At 44.7% G+C, this 18,329-nt stretch overlaps 2 protein-coding genes and 1 non-coding gene across 3 annotated transcripts in view; 1 reads left to right on the forward strand and 2 right to left on the reverse strand.

Annotated features, from left to right (window-relative positions):
- STXBP2 (syntaxin binding protein 2) overlaps positions 1 to 18,329 on the forward strand; it is a 98,449-nt gene that overhangs the window by 67,264 nt on the left and 12,856 nt on the right. The window lies entirely within an intron of this gene.
- Positions 1,683 to 5,179, reverse strand: CD209 (CD209 molecule). The gene is made up of 8 exons (XM_033400707.2): positions 4,822 to 5,179; positions 4,599 to 4,673; positions 4,399 to 4,485; positions 3,950 to 4,099; positions 3,658 to 3,735; positions 3,263 to 3,414; positions 2,661 to 2,773; positions 1,683 to 2,251 (listed from the first exon to the last, which is right to left on the reverse strand). The coding sequence occupies exons 1-8, from the start codon at positions 4,859 to 4,861 to the stop codon at positions 2,110 to 2,112; spliced, it is 837 nt and encodes a 278-aa protein (XP_033256598.1). The 5' UTR covers positions 4,862 to 5,179; the 3' UTR covers positions 1,683 to 2,109.
- LOC117195769 (U6 spliceosomal RNA) lies at positions 7,682 to 7,788 on the reverse strand. Its single transcript, XR_004475592.1, has one exon. It is a non-coding gene; the product is annotated as a U6 spliceosomal RNA (small nuclear RNA).

An 18,329-nucleotide genomic window follows, 5' to 3' on the forward strand; every position in this document is an offset into this window, starting at 1 on the left:
GAGGGCTTCAGTAGTTGTGGCTCGCGGGCTCTAGAGCACAGGCTCAGTAGTTGTGGCACACAGGCTTAATTGCTCCATGGCATATGGAATCTTCCCGGACCAGGGATCGAACCGTGTCACCTGCATTGGCAGGCGGATTCTTAACCACTGTGCCACTTGGGAAACCCCAAGAAAGCATTATTGGCATTATTGAGCAGGTGGCTTTTTCCTCTTGCTAACCTCTAAGAGCTCTGAAACATGCCTCAGAGTTGTCTAAGTCAAGAGCAGAGAGAGTTGGGATATTACCCACCAACTCATTGAGATTTACCTCGTACAGCACATCCATAAGAAGTACAACACGTGGTAGACAGAATAGCATCCCCCCTAAAGATGCCCACATCCTAATCCCCAGGACTTATGAATACTTTATGCTGCATGGAAAAGCAGGAAGTAAGGTTGCAGGTAGACATAAGGCCCCTAATCCGCTGATCTGAAAATTGTGAGATTAGACTGCATTATTCAGGTGGGCCCAATGTAATCACCGGGTCCTTTAAACGTGGAAGAGGGAGGGAATTCCCTGGTGGTCCAGTGGTTAGGGCTCCGTTCTTCCACTTCAGGGGGCATGGGTTCGATCCCTGGTCATGGAACTAAGATCCCACAAGCCGTGCAGCGTGACCAAAAAAAAAATTAAATGTGGAAGAGGGAGGAAGAAGAGTCAGTGTTTGAGCAAATGCAGGGTGAGAAAGCCTTAGTCCTTGCTGGCTTTGCAGAAGGAGGGAGGGAGCTCCCAGCCAACGATTGCAGGCAGCTTCTAGAAGCTGGAAAAGACAAGAAAGCAGATTCTCCCTGCTAACCTCCAGAAAGGAAGGCGGCCCTACTGACACCTTGATTTCAGGCCCATGAGACCCATTTTGGACTTCCAACTTCCAGAACTGTAAGATAATACATTTGTGTTGTCTTAAGCTACTAAGATTGTGGTAATTTGTTACAGCATCAATAGGAAACTAATACACATGCCTAGAAATAATGTGTTTGTTTGTTTGTTTTAATTTAGGGACTTCCCTGGTGGTCCAGCGGGAACCAACTGGACTGTGGAGTTAAGACTCCACACTCCCAATGCAGGGGGCCCAGGGTTCGATCCCTGGTCAGGGAACTAGATCCCACGTGCTGCCACTAAGACCCAGCGCAGCCAAATAAATAAATAAATATTTAGGAAAAAAAAGTTATATGAAGAAAATCATAAACCTTTACTGAAGGACATTTTTAAAGTACCCGAAGAGGGGAGGGAGGGTGGGGGAGGATGGATTGGGAGTTTGGGGCTAGCAGATGCAAATTATTATATATAGAATGGGTAAACGAGATCCTACTGTAAAGCACAGGGAGCTATATTCAATATCCTGTAATAAACCACAATGCAAAAGAATATGAATAAAAATATATATATGTATAAAATCACTTTCCTGTACACTGGAAACTAACACAACATTGTAAATCAACTTTACTTCAATAAAATATATTTTGAAAAAATAAAGTACCTGAATAAATAATTGGTTCACGAATCAATGAACACATAGATAGCTAGACAGACACACACATACCTATACGTATTGTATATATATACATATATGTATATATGTACTGTCCCAACCAAAATTACAAACTGATTCAAAACTGTATCTGGGAAATAAAATACACAGTAGTAGAGAAAAATATATTGAAAAAAGATCATGTCCTAATGTACATCAAACAGATTATTAAACTATAGTAACTGAAAAAAAAACCCTGTAGTAAGTGAAACAGTGGCAAGGAACAAAAATAAGTTCAATGGAACACATAATGCAATGTATGATTTTATTAAGGGGATGTCATGGGGGAGCTGAGGCGGGGCTGAGACCATCAATAGATGAAAAAAGATGGTCTATAGCCTATGGTGGGATGGGTCCTAGAGGATAAGGCGGTCTCAGAATCTGCCTCAGGATCTCGAAGACCTCTGTACAGGAGGGAGATGGGAATTCACCAAAGGGAAAAACAGAAACGGGTGGGGCCTGAGAGAGACCAGCAGACCGCATGTCTCAGTTGCCTGATCTCTGCAAACCGGGACAGGGTGGGGTGGGGGGGAGGCAGTGACCCTCAGAGGGCTGGGCAGGGAGACGAGGGCTTCTCACAGATCCAGGAGTTTTGTGTGCTACATTTGCCATCATTCCAGCCATCGTTGTACAATTCCACACAGTCCTCATCTTCGTGGTTGTTGGGTTCCCCTTTCTTCCAGAAGCTGTGAACCCCATGAGAGCTCTGAGCCCCCTACTCCTCCCAGAGCCCACCCCCAGGCCCCCCCTTTGGAGGAGCTGGTCCCTGGGCTTTGGCAGCAAATTGCCAAGAACCAGCCAGAGGGTGGTGAGGAGTTTGGAGGCAGGGTTTTGGAAATGTGGGTTAGGGTTAGAATCCACCTCCATTAGCATCAGCTCTGGCAAAGTTAAAATGCAGATTCTTGGGCCATTACCCAGACTTACAGAATCTGAGGCCCCCACCACTACCACTCCCACCCCCAGAATGAAGGCAGGACTCTGCATCTTCACCAAGCTCCTCAGGTGATACTTTCCAGTCCCAGAGTCTGAGCAACCCTGCTTTGAAGGAGGGGCGTCCCTGCCCGCACCCTCGGGCCATTGTCACTGGGAGGTCACCTGAGTTGGAGGGGGCTGTTGTCCACCCATTTCCAGGAACCCTCATTGTGGTGGTCACTGAGGCCAATCCAGGTGGGTTTATTATATCTGACATACCAAATCTTCAGGAATTTCTGGGGGTGGGGGTGGGGAGAGGGGTATCAGAAGGAAGATCCCTGAATGCCACGCATCCCATGTCTGCCCACGTTCCCATGGTCCCCTGCCTCCCGTGGAAGTTCCTTTCACAGTCTAGCCTATAGCCCCTACTCCAGTTGTATGTGTTCACATGTGCGTGGAGGCTGTGGATGTGTGTTAATATACATACATGTGTGGATATGTGTTAACTTGTGTCTCAGTTGACATACATTATGTGTGGTCTCGAGGGTACTCTAAATTCCTTTTCTGTCCAGACATGGGCTCCTCTCAAACATGTTCTTCTCTCACTTGACCTTCCTGAGTCCATTATGCTTCCTCCTCCAGGAAGTCTTCCCTGACTGCCTCTCACCTCTCACCCCCATCTGCTCCCTGGACCTCCATCTCTCAGAGGGCAGAGGAGTGCAGCAGAAAGCTCTTTCTTGACCAGTCATATGGCCCAGCCCCAAGGGGAACCTTGCCCGGCCCACCTGCTCCTCAAGACTTTTGATGATCACCAGCTGGGCCCCAATGTCCTTACAGGAGGAGACAGCAGATTTCCAGTCACTCTGGGTCCAGGAGAATAAGTAGCAGCTCCCCTGGAAGAATTCCCAATTCCAAGGACAGGGACGGCACAGGCCAGCTGGGAAGGAGGAATGGGGTTGGGACAGAGAGGTCACTTGGCTCCTAGGCCCCAGACACCTGCATCAGACCTTGGGAACCCAGGGCCAGCCCCTGTGTTCAGCTGTCAGCTCAGTCCCCAAGAAATCCATGAGAAAGAACCCAGCTCTGCCCTGCCCTCCTCAGTGTGGCAGCCATAGAAGGTGGGTCCCAGCCCCACCCACAATCCTGTGACTTCCTCTTGACTTTGACATGGGACCCTTACCCAGGGTGGCATTCATCCAGGTCAGGTGCTGCAGGATCTCCTCCAGGTTTGATTGCATCTGCCCCTGTGCAACATCAACTGGAGGGAGAGGACCTCAATTATTAAGCCCCTACTGTGTGCTTCGTGCAGAGAGGGCCCCATGAGAACATTATGTATGGATCTCACAGGAACCTGAAGAGCCCATGACACAAAGAAACTGAGGCTTAGAGAGTGACTTGCCCAACATCACCAGCCCCCAGGACCTCTTGCAGGGCTCCAATCCACTCCCCCACTCCTGCCCTCTCTCCTTCACCCCTGGTGGTGATGGATGTTCCAAGGTCCTGCTCCCTCAGAGCCCCATCCCCTCTCTGACTCTGGAACCCGGCGTCCAGCCCCTCATCCAGGCTGTTGTTCTCCACGTCGTGGTCCCCCAAATCTCTCTGCAGGAACTGGATCCTGGAAACTACAACAGAGCAGAGAATTCCCCCTTTATGAGCGCCAACTCTATCCCTGACCCGGTGCCAAGTCCGGTTTCAAGGTCTCAGGGAAACTAAGCTCCCCATAGAGGAGGATGTACTGCATTTCACGTGAGGAAACAGGATCAGAGAGGGGGAGTAACTGGCCCATGGTCACACAGAAGGTGACACGGAGCCCAAACGCCCCAGCCCTAGTAGGTCTGGAGGATGTGGAAAAGGGCAAAGACCATCCCAGAGAGAAAACCCAAAGGGACCCAGGACTCCAAACCCCCAGATGCTGACTCACCTTGAACCAGGGTGGTCAGCTGGAGCATGAAGAAAGCCAGTGAGATGAAGAGCAGCAGGGGAAGCAGAGGGTTCTGGGTCAGACACCCTGCAGGACCAGCAGATGGGCAGAGCTTGGGGCTCAGGGGCAGATCCTGTCCCACCCCACCCCCAACCACCCCCTTCCCCAGTCGCCTGCTCCTGAACCAGCCGCTCTGGTACCTGGTGAGCTCCTCAAACTGCGTAGGAGTCCAGGGTGTCTCTCAGCCAATGTCTGGCCCCCAAATGTCTCCTCCTCTGAATAGGACAGAGCACATGCAATTGAACTTGGAAGCCTGCTGAGTCCTCTCTCAGAACTGCAAGCTGAAGGCCAGGCCCCAGCACCTTCATAACACTGGGGCCCTGTCATCCCCACCATCACCCCAGACTGGGGGTCCAGCCTCACCGGAGCCACCAGGTTCCTTGGGGTTACACATTTCTGCCATCCTCCTTTCCTCTCTGTCCCTCTTTCTAACTCCTCTCTGAACTATGGTTTTTATAACCCCACGTATTTCCCTCTGTAGCCCTTCCTCAGATCTGTTCTTTCTCAACTCAGGAAGAATGAGGAACAGGATGCGGATAACACTTCCTCTCAGAAAAATCCGGGGAGGGATAAAGCGCCTGACACAACTGAGAGGTCAGTTAGGATCGGGTAGAAGCTGTGCAGTCAATTTTGGTGCCAGAAGGCACTGTTCCAACCCCTATCCAGTCCTGGGACCTTCAGCCTCACATTCTCAGAGCCTCAGTTTCCTCAACTGTGAAATGGGACAATTACCCTGCCTCACACTGTAATTGTAAGGTTTAATACAGCGCACTAGTAATGGGTATAAATTGCCTATTCTAATGATGAATACTCAGCAATAACAGCACTTAAGCATGTGCCCACTGTTCCCCCTGGTGTGTGTTCTCCCTCACTGTAGCAAGTAATAAGCCCGGATTTGTTAACCACAGGTGTGTTCCTAGTGGTCTAACAGTTCTCACAACAGCCCTATGAGATAGGTAGTTATTATCCTGCTTTACTGATGAGGAAACTGAGAAACAGAGAGGGCAAGCAGTTGCCTGAGGTCACATAGCTCAAAAGCAGTGGGGCTGGGAGTTGACCCATGAGTCCCTGCTTAACCACTACACAAAGCAGTTACTTTTTTCTCCTTTGTAGTTACTAAGTATTTTGTAGAGAGTCACTTTGAAACTTTGTGTATTGAGCTTCCAATTTATTTCTGTATGGACCCTGGTCTCCTATCTGATGCAATTGGGTGTATGTTACAATCTTTTTTTTTTAAAATCTAAAGTGAGTTTCTTGGGGCTTCTCTGGTGGCGCAGTGGTTAAGAATCTGCCTGCCAATGCAGGGGACACAGGTTCAAGCCCTGGTCCAGGAAGATGTCACATGCCACAACTAAGCCTGTGTGCCACAACTACTGAGCCTGCGTGCCACAGCTACTGAAGCCCGCCTGCCTAGAGCCCATGTTCTGCAACAAGAGAAGCCACCACAATGAGAAGCCTGTGCACCGCAACCAAGAGTGACCCCCTCGCCACACTAGAGAAAACCTGTGTGCAGCAACATAGACCCAATGCAACTAAAAATAAATAAGTAGAACAAATAAATTTATTTTAAAAAATAAATAAATAAAGTGAGTCTCTTGTAGACAGCATATAATTGGATCATCTTTTTATTCATTCTGTCAATCTCTACCTTTTAATTGGAGAATTTAACTCTTTTATATTTAATGTAATTACTGATAAGGTAGGGCTTCTATCTGCCATTTTACTATTTGTTTTTCATATGTTTTATTTCTTTTTCGTTCCTCAGTTCCTTTGTTACTACCTTTTTTCATGTTAAATAGATACTTTCTTCTTTTTTTAAAAATTGAAGTATAGTGATTTACAATGTTGTATTAGTTTCTGGTGTACATCAAAGTTATTCAGTACATATATATTCTTTTTTCATATTCTTTTCCATTACAGTTTATTACAAGATATTGAATGTACTTCCCTGTGCTATACAGTAAATCGTTGTTGTTTATCTATTTTATATATAGTAGTTTTTTATATAGTAGTTCATCCTCTCCAGCATTTTTATTTATTTGTTTGTTTGTTTGTTTGTTTATTTTTGGCTGCATTGGCTTTTCATTGCTGCACACAAGCTTTCTCTAGTTGCGGCGAACAGGGGCTACTCTTTGTTGCAGTGCACAGGCTTCTCATCGTGGTGGCTTCTCTTGTTGTAGAGCACGGGCTCTAGGATGCTCAGGCTTCACTAGTTGTGGCCCATGGGTCTTGTTGCTCCGTGGCATAAGGGATCTTCCCTGACCAGGGCTCAAACCCATGTCTGCTGCATTGGTAGGCAGATTCTTAACCACTGCATCACCAGGGTAGCCCTCCAGCATATATTTTTTGTAACTTTTAAAATTTATTTTTTTAATTATTTATTTATTTATTATTTTATTTATTTATTTTGGCTGCACCAGATCTTAGTTGCAGCATGTGGGATCTACATTGCGACATGTATTGCAGAATCAGTTCCCCGACCAGGGATTAAACCCGGGCCCCCTGAATTGGGAGCTCAGAGTCTTACCCACTAGACCACTAAGGAGGACCCCTGTAAATTTTTAATAGTGGCTATTCTGACTGGTGTGAGGTGGTACCTCATTGTAGTTTTGATTTGCATTTCTCTAATAACTAGCAATGTTGAGCATATTTTCATGTGCCTATTGGTCATCTGTGCATCTTCTTTGGAGGAATGTCTATTTAGTTCTTCTGCCCATTTTTTTTAATTCTCTTGTTCTTTTATTTAACCAGTTTTTTAAAATAGATCTTTATTGGAGTATAATTGCTTCACAATACTGTGTTAGTTTCTGTTGTACATCAAAGTGAATCAGCCATATGCATACATATACCCCCATATCCCCTCCCTCTTGAGCCTCCCTCTCATCCTCCCTATCCCACCCCTCTCAGTCATCGCAAACACCAGGCTGATCTCCCTGTGCTATGCTGCTGCTTCCAACTAGCTAAATATTTTACATTCAGTAGTGTATATATGTCGATGCTACTCTCACTTTGCCCCAGCTTCCCCCTCCCACCCCGTGTCCTCAAGTCCATTCTCTATGTCTACATCTTTATTCCTGCCCTGCAACTAGTTTCATCAGTACCGTTTTTTTTTTAATAAGATTCCATATATATGCGTTAGCATACAGCATTTGTTTTTCTCTTTCTGACTTACTTCACTCTGTATGACAGACTCTACGTCCATCCACCTCACTACAAATAACTCAAAAATATAGAACGCTTCACGAATTTGCGTGTCATCCTTGCACAGTGGCCATGCTAATCTTCTCTGTATCATTCTAATTTTAGTACATGTGCTGCCAAAGCGAGCACTTCTGCCCATTTTTTGATTGGGTTGTTTTGTTGTTGTTGTTGTTTTTGAGTTGTATGAGCTGTTTGTATATTTTGGAACTTAAGCCCTTGTCGGTCGTATCATTTACAAATATTTTCTTCCTAGTTGTAGGTTGTATTTTCGCTTTGTTTATGGTTTCCTTAGCTGTGCAAAAGTTTATAAGTTTGATTAGGTCCCATTTGTTTATTTTTGCTTTTATTTCTTTTGCCTTGGTAGACTGACCTATAAAAACATTGGTACAATTTATGTCAGAGAATGTTTTGCCTATGCTCTCTTCTAGGAGTTTTATGGTGTCATGTCTTATATTTACGTTTTTAAGCCATTTTGAGTTTATTTTTGTGTAGGGTGTGAGGGTGTGTTCTAACTTCATTGATTTACATGTGGTTGTCCAGCTTTCCCAACACCACTTGCTGAAGAGACTGTCTTTTCTTCATTGTATATTCTTGCCTCCTTTGTCAAACAGTAATTGACCGTAGGTGTGTGGGTTTATTTCTGGGCTCTCTATTCTGTTCCATTGATCCTTTTGTCTGTTTCTGTGCTAATACCATGTTGTTTTGATTACTGTAGCTTTGTAGTATTGTCTGAAGTCTGGAAGGGTTATGTCTCCAGCTTTGTTCTTTTTCCTCAAGACTGCTTTGGCAATTCTGGTTTTTTTAAGGTTTCATATAAAATTTAGGATTATTTGTACTAGTTCTGTGGAAAATGTCATGGGTAATATGAGAGGGATCACATTAAATCTGTAGGTTGCTTTGGGTAGTATGGCCATTTTAATCAATATTAATTCTTCCAATCCAAGAGCATGGGATATCTTTCTATCTCTTTGAATCATTTTCAATTTCCTTTTTCAATGTTTTATAGTTCTCAGCTTATAAGTCTTTCACTTCCTTGGTCAGGTTAATTCCTAAGTACTTCATTTTATTTTGTTGTTGTTGTTGCAGTTTAAAAAGAGATTTTTTTAAATTTTCCTTCTTGATATTTCATTGTTAGTGTAAAGAAATACAACAGATTTCTGTATGTTAATCATGTATCCTGCTATCTTGCTGAATATGTTTATCAGTTCTAGTAGTTTTTGTGTGGAGTCTTTAGGGTTTTCTATTAAATAGATATTTTCTAGTGTATCATTTAAAATCTCTTGTTTCTTTTACTATATATTTTTGACTTATTTTCTTAGTGGTTGCCCTGGGGTTTACTATTAACATTGTTAATTTATAACAATCTAGTTCAGAGTAATATCAACTTAATTTTAATAATATACAAACCTTTGCTCCTATTCAGTTCAATTTCTGCCTCCTTTTGTGCAGCTATTATCACAAATTACATCTTTATACACATGTGCCCATCAACTTAGATTTCTAATGATTGCATTACACAGTTGTCTTTTAAATCAGATGGAGGAAAAAAGGAGTTGCAAACCAAAAATACATGTATACTGTCTTTTATATTTACCTGTGTAGTTACCTTTGTTGGTGCTTTTTATCTCTTCATGTGGATTTGAGTTACTATCTAGTGTTCTTTCATTTCATCCTGAAATACTCCTTTCATTTCTTTTATTGTGGGAAAATACACGTAACGTAGATTTTACCATCCAAACCATACAGTTCAGTAGCATTTAGTACATTCATAATGTTGTGAATTTTGTGCAACCATCACCAATATCTAGTTCCAGAACATTTTCATCACCGCAAAAGGAAACCCCATACCCATTAAGCAGTCACTCCCCATTTCCTCCTCCCCCCCAGAGCCAGAAACCACTAATCTACTTTCTGTCTCTATGGATTTACCTATTTCATATATATGGAATCATACAACACCCTTTGGTGTCTGGCTTCTTTTGCTTAGCATAATGTTTTCAAAGCTCATGCATGATGTGACATTTATCAGTACTGTATTCCTGTCTATGGTGGAATAAAGTAGTTTTGCTGGATATAGAATCTTTGATTGACAGGTTTTTTTCTTTCAGCATTTCAAATATGTCTTCCCACTGCCTTCTGGCCTCCACAGTTTCTGATGAGAAATACACTGTTAATCTAATTGAGGATCACTTGTACAAAGTGAGACATTTTTCTCTTGCTGTGTTCAAGATTCCCTTTGTCTTTGAACAGTTTGGTTATTATGCGTCTAAGTGTGGATCTCTTTGAATTTATCCTCCTTGGAGTTCATTTAGCTTCTGGATATGTAGCCTAACATTTTCATCAGATGTTGTGTGTTTTCAACTGTTATTTCTTCAAATATTCTTTCTGCCCCTTTCTGTCCTTATTCTCCTTCTGACGCTCCCATGATGCATATGTTGGTATGGTTGCTGGTGTTCCACATGTCTCTGATGCTCTGATAATTTTTTTTCTGTTCCTCAGACTGGATAATCTCAATGGATCCATTTTCATTTTTTGCTGATACTTCCTTCTACCTACTCAAATCAATAGCAATTTGCCCTCTAGTAAAATTTTCATTTCAGTTATTGTACTTTTATTGATTGATTGATTTTTGGCTGCATTGGGTCTTCATTGCTGTATGTGGGCTTTCTCTAGTTGCAGCGAGCAGGGGCTACCCTTCCTTGTGGTGCACGGGCTTCTCATTAAGGTGGCTTCTCTTGTTTCAGAGCTCAGGCTCTAGGCACACGGGCTTTGGTAGTTGTGGCACCCAGGCTCAGTAGTTGTGGTGCACGGGCTTAGTTGCTCTGTGGTATGTGGGATCTTCCCAGACCAGGGCTCAAACCCATGTCCCCTGCATTGGCAGGTGGATTCTTAACCAGTGTGCCACAAGGGAAGTCCCTGTACTTTTTAACCCCAGAATGGTCTACATTGTTCCTTTTTATAATTTCTTTCTCTTTGATATCCTCTAGTTAGTGATACATTATTCTCATACTTCTCTAGTTTATTAAATATGATTTACTTTTGCTCATCGATCACTTTAAAAACAGCTGATTTGAAGTCTTTGTCTAGTAACCAATATCTGGACTTTCTCAGGGACAGTTTCTATTTACTTTTTTCATGTGTACGGGTAATATTTTCTTGTTTCTTTGTATGTCTCATAACTTTTTGTTGAAAACTGGACCTTTCAAATGCAAGCATGCCTCATTTTATGGTGCTTCACTTTATTAGGCTTTGCAATAATGCATTTCTTTACAATTGAAGGTTTTGGGCAACTCTAAGTTGTCAGATGATGATTAGTAATTTTTAGCAATAAAGTTTTTTTTTTCACTTTAACATCTTTATTGGAGTATAATTGCTTTACAATGGAATAAAGTATTTTTAATTAAGGTATGTACAGTGTTTTTTTAGACATAATGCCATTGCACACTTAATAGACTACAATATAGTGTAAACATAACTTTTATATGCACTGGGAAACCAAAAAAGTTATGTGGCTTGCTTTATTTCAATATTTGCTTTATTGTGCTAGTCTGGAACCAAACCCAAAATGTCTCTGAGGTATGCCTTGTAATATAACATGGCAACTATGGAAATAGATTTTACCTCCTCCTGAAGGTTTGTTACCATTGCTGTTCTTCCATAGTAGTTGTTTTTTTTGTTTATTTAATGACTTTTCTGAACTAATTCTGCAAAGTCTCTATTCTCTGTCATGTACGGTGACTAAAATCTCTACTTAGTTTGGTGCTGAGCTAATGATTGAACAGACTTCCCTGAAAACCTGAAACTAAAAGTCCCCCAGTCTTCACCCAAGATCTCTGTGTGCTTAAGACACAACTTCAACACTCAGCCAGGAAGATTAAAACTCTGCTTTCCCCTCCCCTTCCTGCCTTCTCAGAGCCTCAAAGTCTGCCAGAATTAAGAGCTTAGCACCTTTTCAGGTATTTCCTGGGTATGCACACAACCCTCCACATACATGTGGCCTTCCAGATTCCCGGGGTATGTTGGAACTTGTCAAAGTCCCTAAGGACATCTCATTCCTTAACGTTTCCTTTTAAGACTTTTTGGTTAAGCTATTATTTACCCCCAACTGTTACCCATCACCTCAGGCAGCTGTGTTGTTAAAGCATTTGACAGGTGCTCCCTGCTGAGAGGATTTTAGCATTGGGCAAGTTCAAGTGAGGTCAATTAAAGACAAGCTTTTTGAGTGTGGTCTTCTGGGGAACCACTAGACAGATCAGATAATTACTCTTCCTTGGGAATGAGGCTTTGTAAGAGCTCCCGCTCTATTCTTTTTCTTCAGTACCAGGAATGTGGGCTGTTATTTTTTAAGGCTATTTCTTTTTTAAAAAATATTTTTCTTTCTTTCTTTCTTTCTTTCTTTCTTTCTTTCTTTCTTTCTTTCTTTCTTTCTGGCTGCGTTGGGTCTTCGTTGCTGTGCGCGGGCTTTCTCTAGTTGCGGTGGATGGGGGCAACTCTTCATTGTGGTGCGAGGGCTTCTCATTGCGGTGGCTTCTCTTGTTGCAGAGCACGGGCTCTAGGCACGCGGGCTTCAGTAGTCGCGGCACACGGTCTCAGTAGTTGTGGCTCAAGAGCTCTAGACCACAGGCTCAGTAGTTGTGGCGCACGGGCTTAGTTGCTCTGCAGCATGTGGGATCTTCCTGGACCAGGGCTCGAACCTGTGTCCCCTGCACTGGCAGGCGGATTCTTTACCACTGTGCCACCAGGGAAGTCCCAAGGCTATTTCTTTTCTTTTTAATTTATTTTATTGAAGTATAGTTGATTTACAATGTTGTGTTAATTTCTACTGTACAGCAAAGTGATTCAATTATACATATATATACATTCTTTTTCATATTCTTTTCCATTATGGTTTACCACAGGATATTGAATATAGTTCCCTGTGCTATACAGTAGGACCTTGTTGTTTATCCATTTTATATATGATAGTTTGCATCTGCTGACCCCAAACTCCCAATCCATTCCCCCCGAACCCCACCCCTTGGCAACCACAAGTCAGTTTTCTATGTCTGTGAGTCTGTAAGGCTATTTCTGAGTTGGAGAGTGGGGAATGGGACTAGGGTACGTTAAAATTCCACCAAGCTCGTTGTTCTTTACTGAGATTCAGTCATTTCTCTTTACTCCCTGAATTACTGTAAGCTTTTGGTTGATTGCCAGAGTTCGAAAAGTGTTGATTCTGACAAATTCTGCAGTTTTTTCATTGTTTTTATGGAAAGGCAAATTTTACTCTGCCGTTTTTGCTGACGTTCCTTTTTTCTCTTTCTGTTTTTTGATGCTTAAATTTTCTTTGATTTGGCCAGTGGAAGCCTTTCATGCTGGCTTCTGTATCCTTTTGACATGTGCCTATCAGTTTTTTGCTGAGTAGACTTTCCTTGTCTGAACCCTGGAATCAACCATTTTTCCAAAGAGCACTGGTTGCTTTTAAGCAGAGAATGGCATTAGAAACCAAGACCTGAGTATTAAGTATGCTTATTATTATTGGGGTGTCCCTGATCCCAGGAATTCTGAGTAGGCAGATGAGAAGACACACACAGACACACACACACATTTATTTCTCTATATATTTTGAAAACCATGAATTCACACCAACATCTCCAATTAAATACAATAAGGTTCATTCTCACTTTCCCTTCATTCACTTTTTTTTTTTTTTTTTTGCCACACAGCTTGCGGCATCTCAGTTCCCCAAGCAGGGATTGAACCCTGGGCATGGCAGTGAAAGCCTGTAATCCTAACCACTAGTCCACCGGAGAACTCCCGCTCCATTCATCTTTGTAACACTCTTTTCTGATGGTGGGAAACCTGGTTCCCATTATCCTTCATGATTTATTTATTTCATCAATCCCCCATATATAGCCAATCTCATTTTCCCATCACTATCCCCTATGCCAGCGGTCCCCAATCTTTTTTTGGCACCGGGGACCAGTTTTGTGGAAGATGATTTTTCCATGGACCGGGGTGGGGGTCGGGGGATGGTTCCGGTGGTAATGCAAGCAATGGGGAGCGGCAGATGAAGATTGTTTCACTGGCCTGCCACTCACCTCCGGTTGTGCAGCCCAGTTCCTCACAGGCCATGAACCGGGTGTTGGGGGCCCCTGCCCTATGCTATGTAGATGCCCTCCTCACTGCACTTGGGCACTGACCCTCTCCCTCCGGCTAGACAGACCCCCATGTTGTTGTCCTGCTTACGTCACTTGGGCTCTGACATCATCCCATACCAGCCATCCCTCCACGAGGATGCTCTCCTCACCAAGTTTGGACTCCAGCACTCTGGTGACCACCATTTGGAATGCTTATTCTCGTCATCTAAGAACTGTATGATTTACCCTGTCCCCTAAACACCTCTCCATCTATGCAAACCTATCCACATCCAGAGCTGGTGTCTGCCTGCCCCCTTGGTACAGAAGCTAAAACTGCTCTTGCCTCACCTACGAAGGGCTCTTTTTTTAAAAAATTGTTTTTTAATTTTTTGGCCACGCCACTTGGCAGGTGGGAACTTTGTTCCCCGACCAGGGATCGAACCTGTGCCCCCTGCAGTGGAAGCTCAGAGTCTTAATCACTGGGCCACCAGGGAAGTCCCTGAAGGGCTCATTTTTATGTCTGAAACCCAGCTCATCAAGGCTTCCTTGCATTCATTCTTGACTAGTCCTATTGAAAAGTATGGGTTTTTCTAGTTATCACCATGGAAGGGAGGGTCTTTGGGGGACTTCTACATTCTCAACAGAAATGGAAATCCTGCCAGCACTCCTTCACCACTTACTTTGTGCTAAAGCCAGGAGGGTGTGGAGTGGGAACTGGTAGTTTTGCCTCTCTTAATTAGGAAGTCCGACAGAGAGAGAGAGAGAGAGAGAGAGAGAGAGGGAGGGAGAGAGAGGGCCAGATTCAGGTTCAAAATTTTATCTGTCTACCAGCTGTCTCACCCTGAATGTAACCTTCTAGACCAAGAATTGGCAAATGTTTTCTGAAAAGGGACAGATAGCAAGTATTTTTCGGCCCTGTGGGTCAATCAGTCTCTGACACCGCTCCTCTGCTCTGCCCCTGTAACGTGAAAGCACCCGGACAATATGTCAGTGAATGGGTGGGGCTGAGTTTCACTAAACTATTTATAAAAACAACTGGGAGCCAGCTGTTCACAGGGAGGAGACTGAATCTATTTTCTTCACTGCTACATCCCCAAAGTCAAGAACACTGCCTGGCAGGTAGTGGGCACTCCAACAGTGATAATAAATGAGTTATTATCACTTGTATATTCTTTTTTTTTCTCTCTTTTTTTTAAAGTTTTTTCGGCCACGCCAGGCAGCTTGTGGGATCTTAATTCCCCGACCAGGGATTGAACCCACGCCCCCTACAGTGGAAGCATGGAGCCTTAACCCCTGGACCACCAGGGAAGTCCCTCACTTGTATATTCTTTTTTTTTTTTTGTGGTACGCGGGCCTCTCACCGTTGTGGCCTCTCCCGTTGCAGAGCACAGGCTCCGGATGCGCAGGCTCAGCGGCCATGGCTCATGGGCCCAGCCGCTCCAAGGCATGTGGGATCCTCCCGGACCGGGGCACGAACCCGTGTCCCCTGCATTGGCAGGTGGACTCTCAACCACTGTGCCACCAGGGAAGCCCCTTTGTATATTCTTGATGGAAAAGTAATGACACAACCAGAGTGACTAGTGCTGGTGGATGGTTGAACAGAGAATGGGAGATCCAACTGTGCGGCATGTTCAAGGTCTTTCGGAGGGGGTTTTGTTCCTTAAAGAAAGGAGGAGGGGGCTTCCCTGGTGGCGCAGTGGTTGAGAGTCCGCCTGCCGGTGCAGGGGACACGGGTTTGTGCCCCGGTCCGGGAAGATCCCACATGCCGCGGAGCGACTGGGCCCGTGGGCCATGGCCGCTGGGCCTGTGCGTCCGGAGCCTGTGCTCCGCCACGGGAGAGGCCACAGCGGTGAGAGGCCCGCGTACCGCAAAAAAAAAAAGAAAGAAAGAAAGAAAGGAGGAGGGGGACTTCCCTGGCAATCTAGTGGTTAAGACTCCGTGCTTCCCATGCAGGGGGCGAGGGTTCGATCCCTGGTCAGGGAAGTAGATCCCACCTGCCGCCTGCCCAGCACGGCCAAAAAATTAAAAGAAGAAGAAGAAAAAAAAAGAAAGGAGGAGGGAAAGAACTTTTATCGGGCATCTGTTTGGTGCCAAGAGACCCGACTTTTCTCATGACAGCCCTGTGAAGTGGGTTTGTATCATCGACGGGATGTTTGTGTCCCACTCCGCCACATTTCTATCTTGAAACCTAATCCCTAAGGGGATGATATTCTGAAGTGGGCATTGGGGAAGTGATTAGCTCGTGAATGGCATTAGTGCTCTTATAAAAGAGACCCCAGAGAGGTCTCTCACCGCTTCTGCCATGTGAAGACACAGCCAGAAGATGGTCTTCTGTGAATCAGGAGGCGGGTCCTCACCAGACACCAAATCTCCCCACACATTGATCTTAGACTTCCAGCCTCCAGAACTGTGAGAAATAAATGTTGGTTGCTTAAGCCCCCCTGTCTATGGCATTGTGTTATCGCAGCCTGAAAGGACTAAGACGCTCTGTGTCCCCATTTCACATATGGGGAAAACTGAGGCTCAGGAGTTGAGGAGACACGCTCACGGCCTCACAACTGGAGGCAGATCTGGGGAGGGGGTGGCTTTCCCACCTCCAGAGACACATCAACAGAGCTGGAACACCAACCCCTCAGGAAGATGAAACAAGATACTTTCTCTTGGATGGGCTGTTCCTACTACTGTTCTTTATAAACCCCTCCGCCTGGTGTTCAATACTTCATGATTGGATCCTGGACCGGCCATCCCATTTTTCCTCCTGGGGCTCTAAAGTCCTGCTGAAAAACTTTCAGTTCCTCTAGGAAGGAAGCCACATTCTCTTTCACTTCCTGACCTTTGCACGTGTGGATCACTTGAACTGAAAACACCCTTTCTCCTACCACCCTGTTCCATCTCCTCTCAAACAACTCATCCTTCAGCATGTAACCTTTCCCCTAGAATGTGACCGTCAGAAAGCTCTGGAGTATTTTCCAACATCACCAAGCCACTCTCTCAGTCTCACCCGACTCTGACTGGATGTCCTACAGATTGAACGCAGTCCTGACACTATCCACCTGGAGACAGCATCAGATCTGTTAAAAAAAAAAAAAAAAAGCAACTGTGTACATGTTAAAGATCTTATTGGCTTTATTCAATGATTCAAGAATTGGGCAGCATCCAGTCTAGCAGATAGAAAGGAGCCCTGAAGAGCTGTACAAAGCTAGAGGTTTCTTGGTTTGGGGTTTTTTTGGTTTTTATTTTCTATCTTTTGGCCACACCGCACGGCATGCAGGATCTTAGTTCCCCAATCAGGGATCGAACCCATGCCCCCTGCAATGGAAGCGCAGTCTCTTAACCACTGCACCGCCAGGGAAGTCCCAAGCTAGAGGTTTTATATAGGCAGAAGGGAGTAGGATCAAGGAAGTGGTACCGGCAAAAAAGTGGCTGGGTCATTGTAAGATTATTTTCCTGCAGGGAATGGCAGGGGTCTATCAGACGATTCCTTATTGGCTGGTTTAAGATTCCATTTCTGAGAGAGCTCTAACTGTCGTTAAGCCTGAGTTTGGTGATGTGAGACTCACTATAAGTGACTCCATTTTGGCTCTGTTTTCTTGTTTTTAACAGATCCCACAGGTTAAGGGGTCAGTCCCACAAAACTGTCCTCAACTTCAGACACCAAGTGTAGATCCAGGCCATGCGTACTTCTGACCCACCCACTACAAATCAGGGTTTCCCATGACTCCCTCCTCAAGTCTGATAATTTGTTAGAACTCACAAATCTTAGGGAAACATTTACTTACCAAAACATTTACTGGTTTGTTATAAAGGATATTATAAAGGAGACAGATGAGCAACCAGATGGAGTACATAAGGCAAGGTCCAGAAGAATCCTGCATGGAGGAGCTTCTGTCCCCGTGGAACTGGTGTGCGCCACCCTTACCAACCGCGAAGCTCATCAGATCTCAACAAATGTCTGGTAAACAGATGAGATGAGTGAGGAAATACTGTCTCACTCCATTGCCTAGTTCATCTTCTGTACCACACAGACATATGTAGCTGCCCAGTCCTACATTCCCGCCTGGATTCTCATCTCTCTCTTCCACCGACAAATCGCATCATCTTTTAATACCACCTCCCCCAGGAAGTCTTCCTTGCCTACCCACGTGGAGCCCCCTCCCAAACGAGTTGAGCTGCACAGACTCTGTCTACCTTATAAACTTTGATCTGACAGCAGAAGGATTTCCCCAAAGATCTGCCCCAGGTTATACCCCACCTTCCTCCCTGATTCTCAGACAAGTGCCACCTGCTGCTTTAGAGGTGTCATTGAAATGGGACCCAGGCTGGGCTGGCCTCACAGAAACCTGCCAGCACCAGAATTCCAGAACCTCAGCTAACATACACAGACCAGGAGGAGACCACTGTGGGCTGTGGGCAGGAATCAGGCAATGGACAGCCTACTGTGTTTCTCGCCAGGCTGGACAGCACCACCCAGTGGTCAAGGAGGCTTCAACACAGGTTTACAGAACAGATACCTTCCTGCCTCCTTGCCTTTGCATTAGCTGGTCCGTCTGCCTG

The sequence above is a fragment of the Orcinus orca genome, chromosome 3 (assembly GCF_937001465.1).
Source record: "Orcinus orca chromosome 3, mOrcOrc1.1, whole genome shotgun sequence".
NCBI lineage: Eukaryota > Metazoa > Chordata > Mammalia > Artiodactyla > Delphinidae > Orcinus > Orcinus orca.

Excerpts from the sequence above, each read along its gene's own strand:
- CD209 (XM_033400707.2), bottom strand. The coding sequence starts at position 4,861 with ATGGCAGAAATGTGTAACCCCAAGGAACCTGGTGGCTCCG. Across the intron at positions 4,674-4,821 it reads CAAGGAACCTGGTGGCTCCG|AGGAGGAGACATTTGGGGGC; the intron begins GTGAGGCTGGAC and ends TGTCCTATTCAG. Across the intron at positions 3,415-3,657 it reads CTGGATGAATGCCACCCTGG|CTGGCCTGTGCCGTCCCTGT; the intron begins GTAAGGGTCCCA and ends CCTCCTTCCCAG.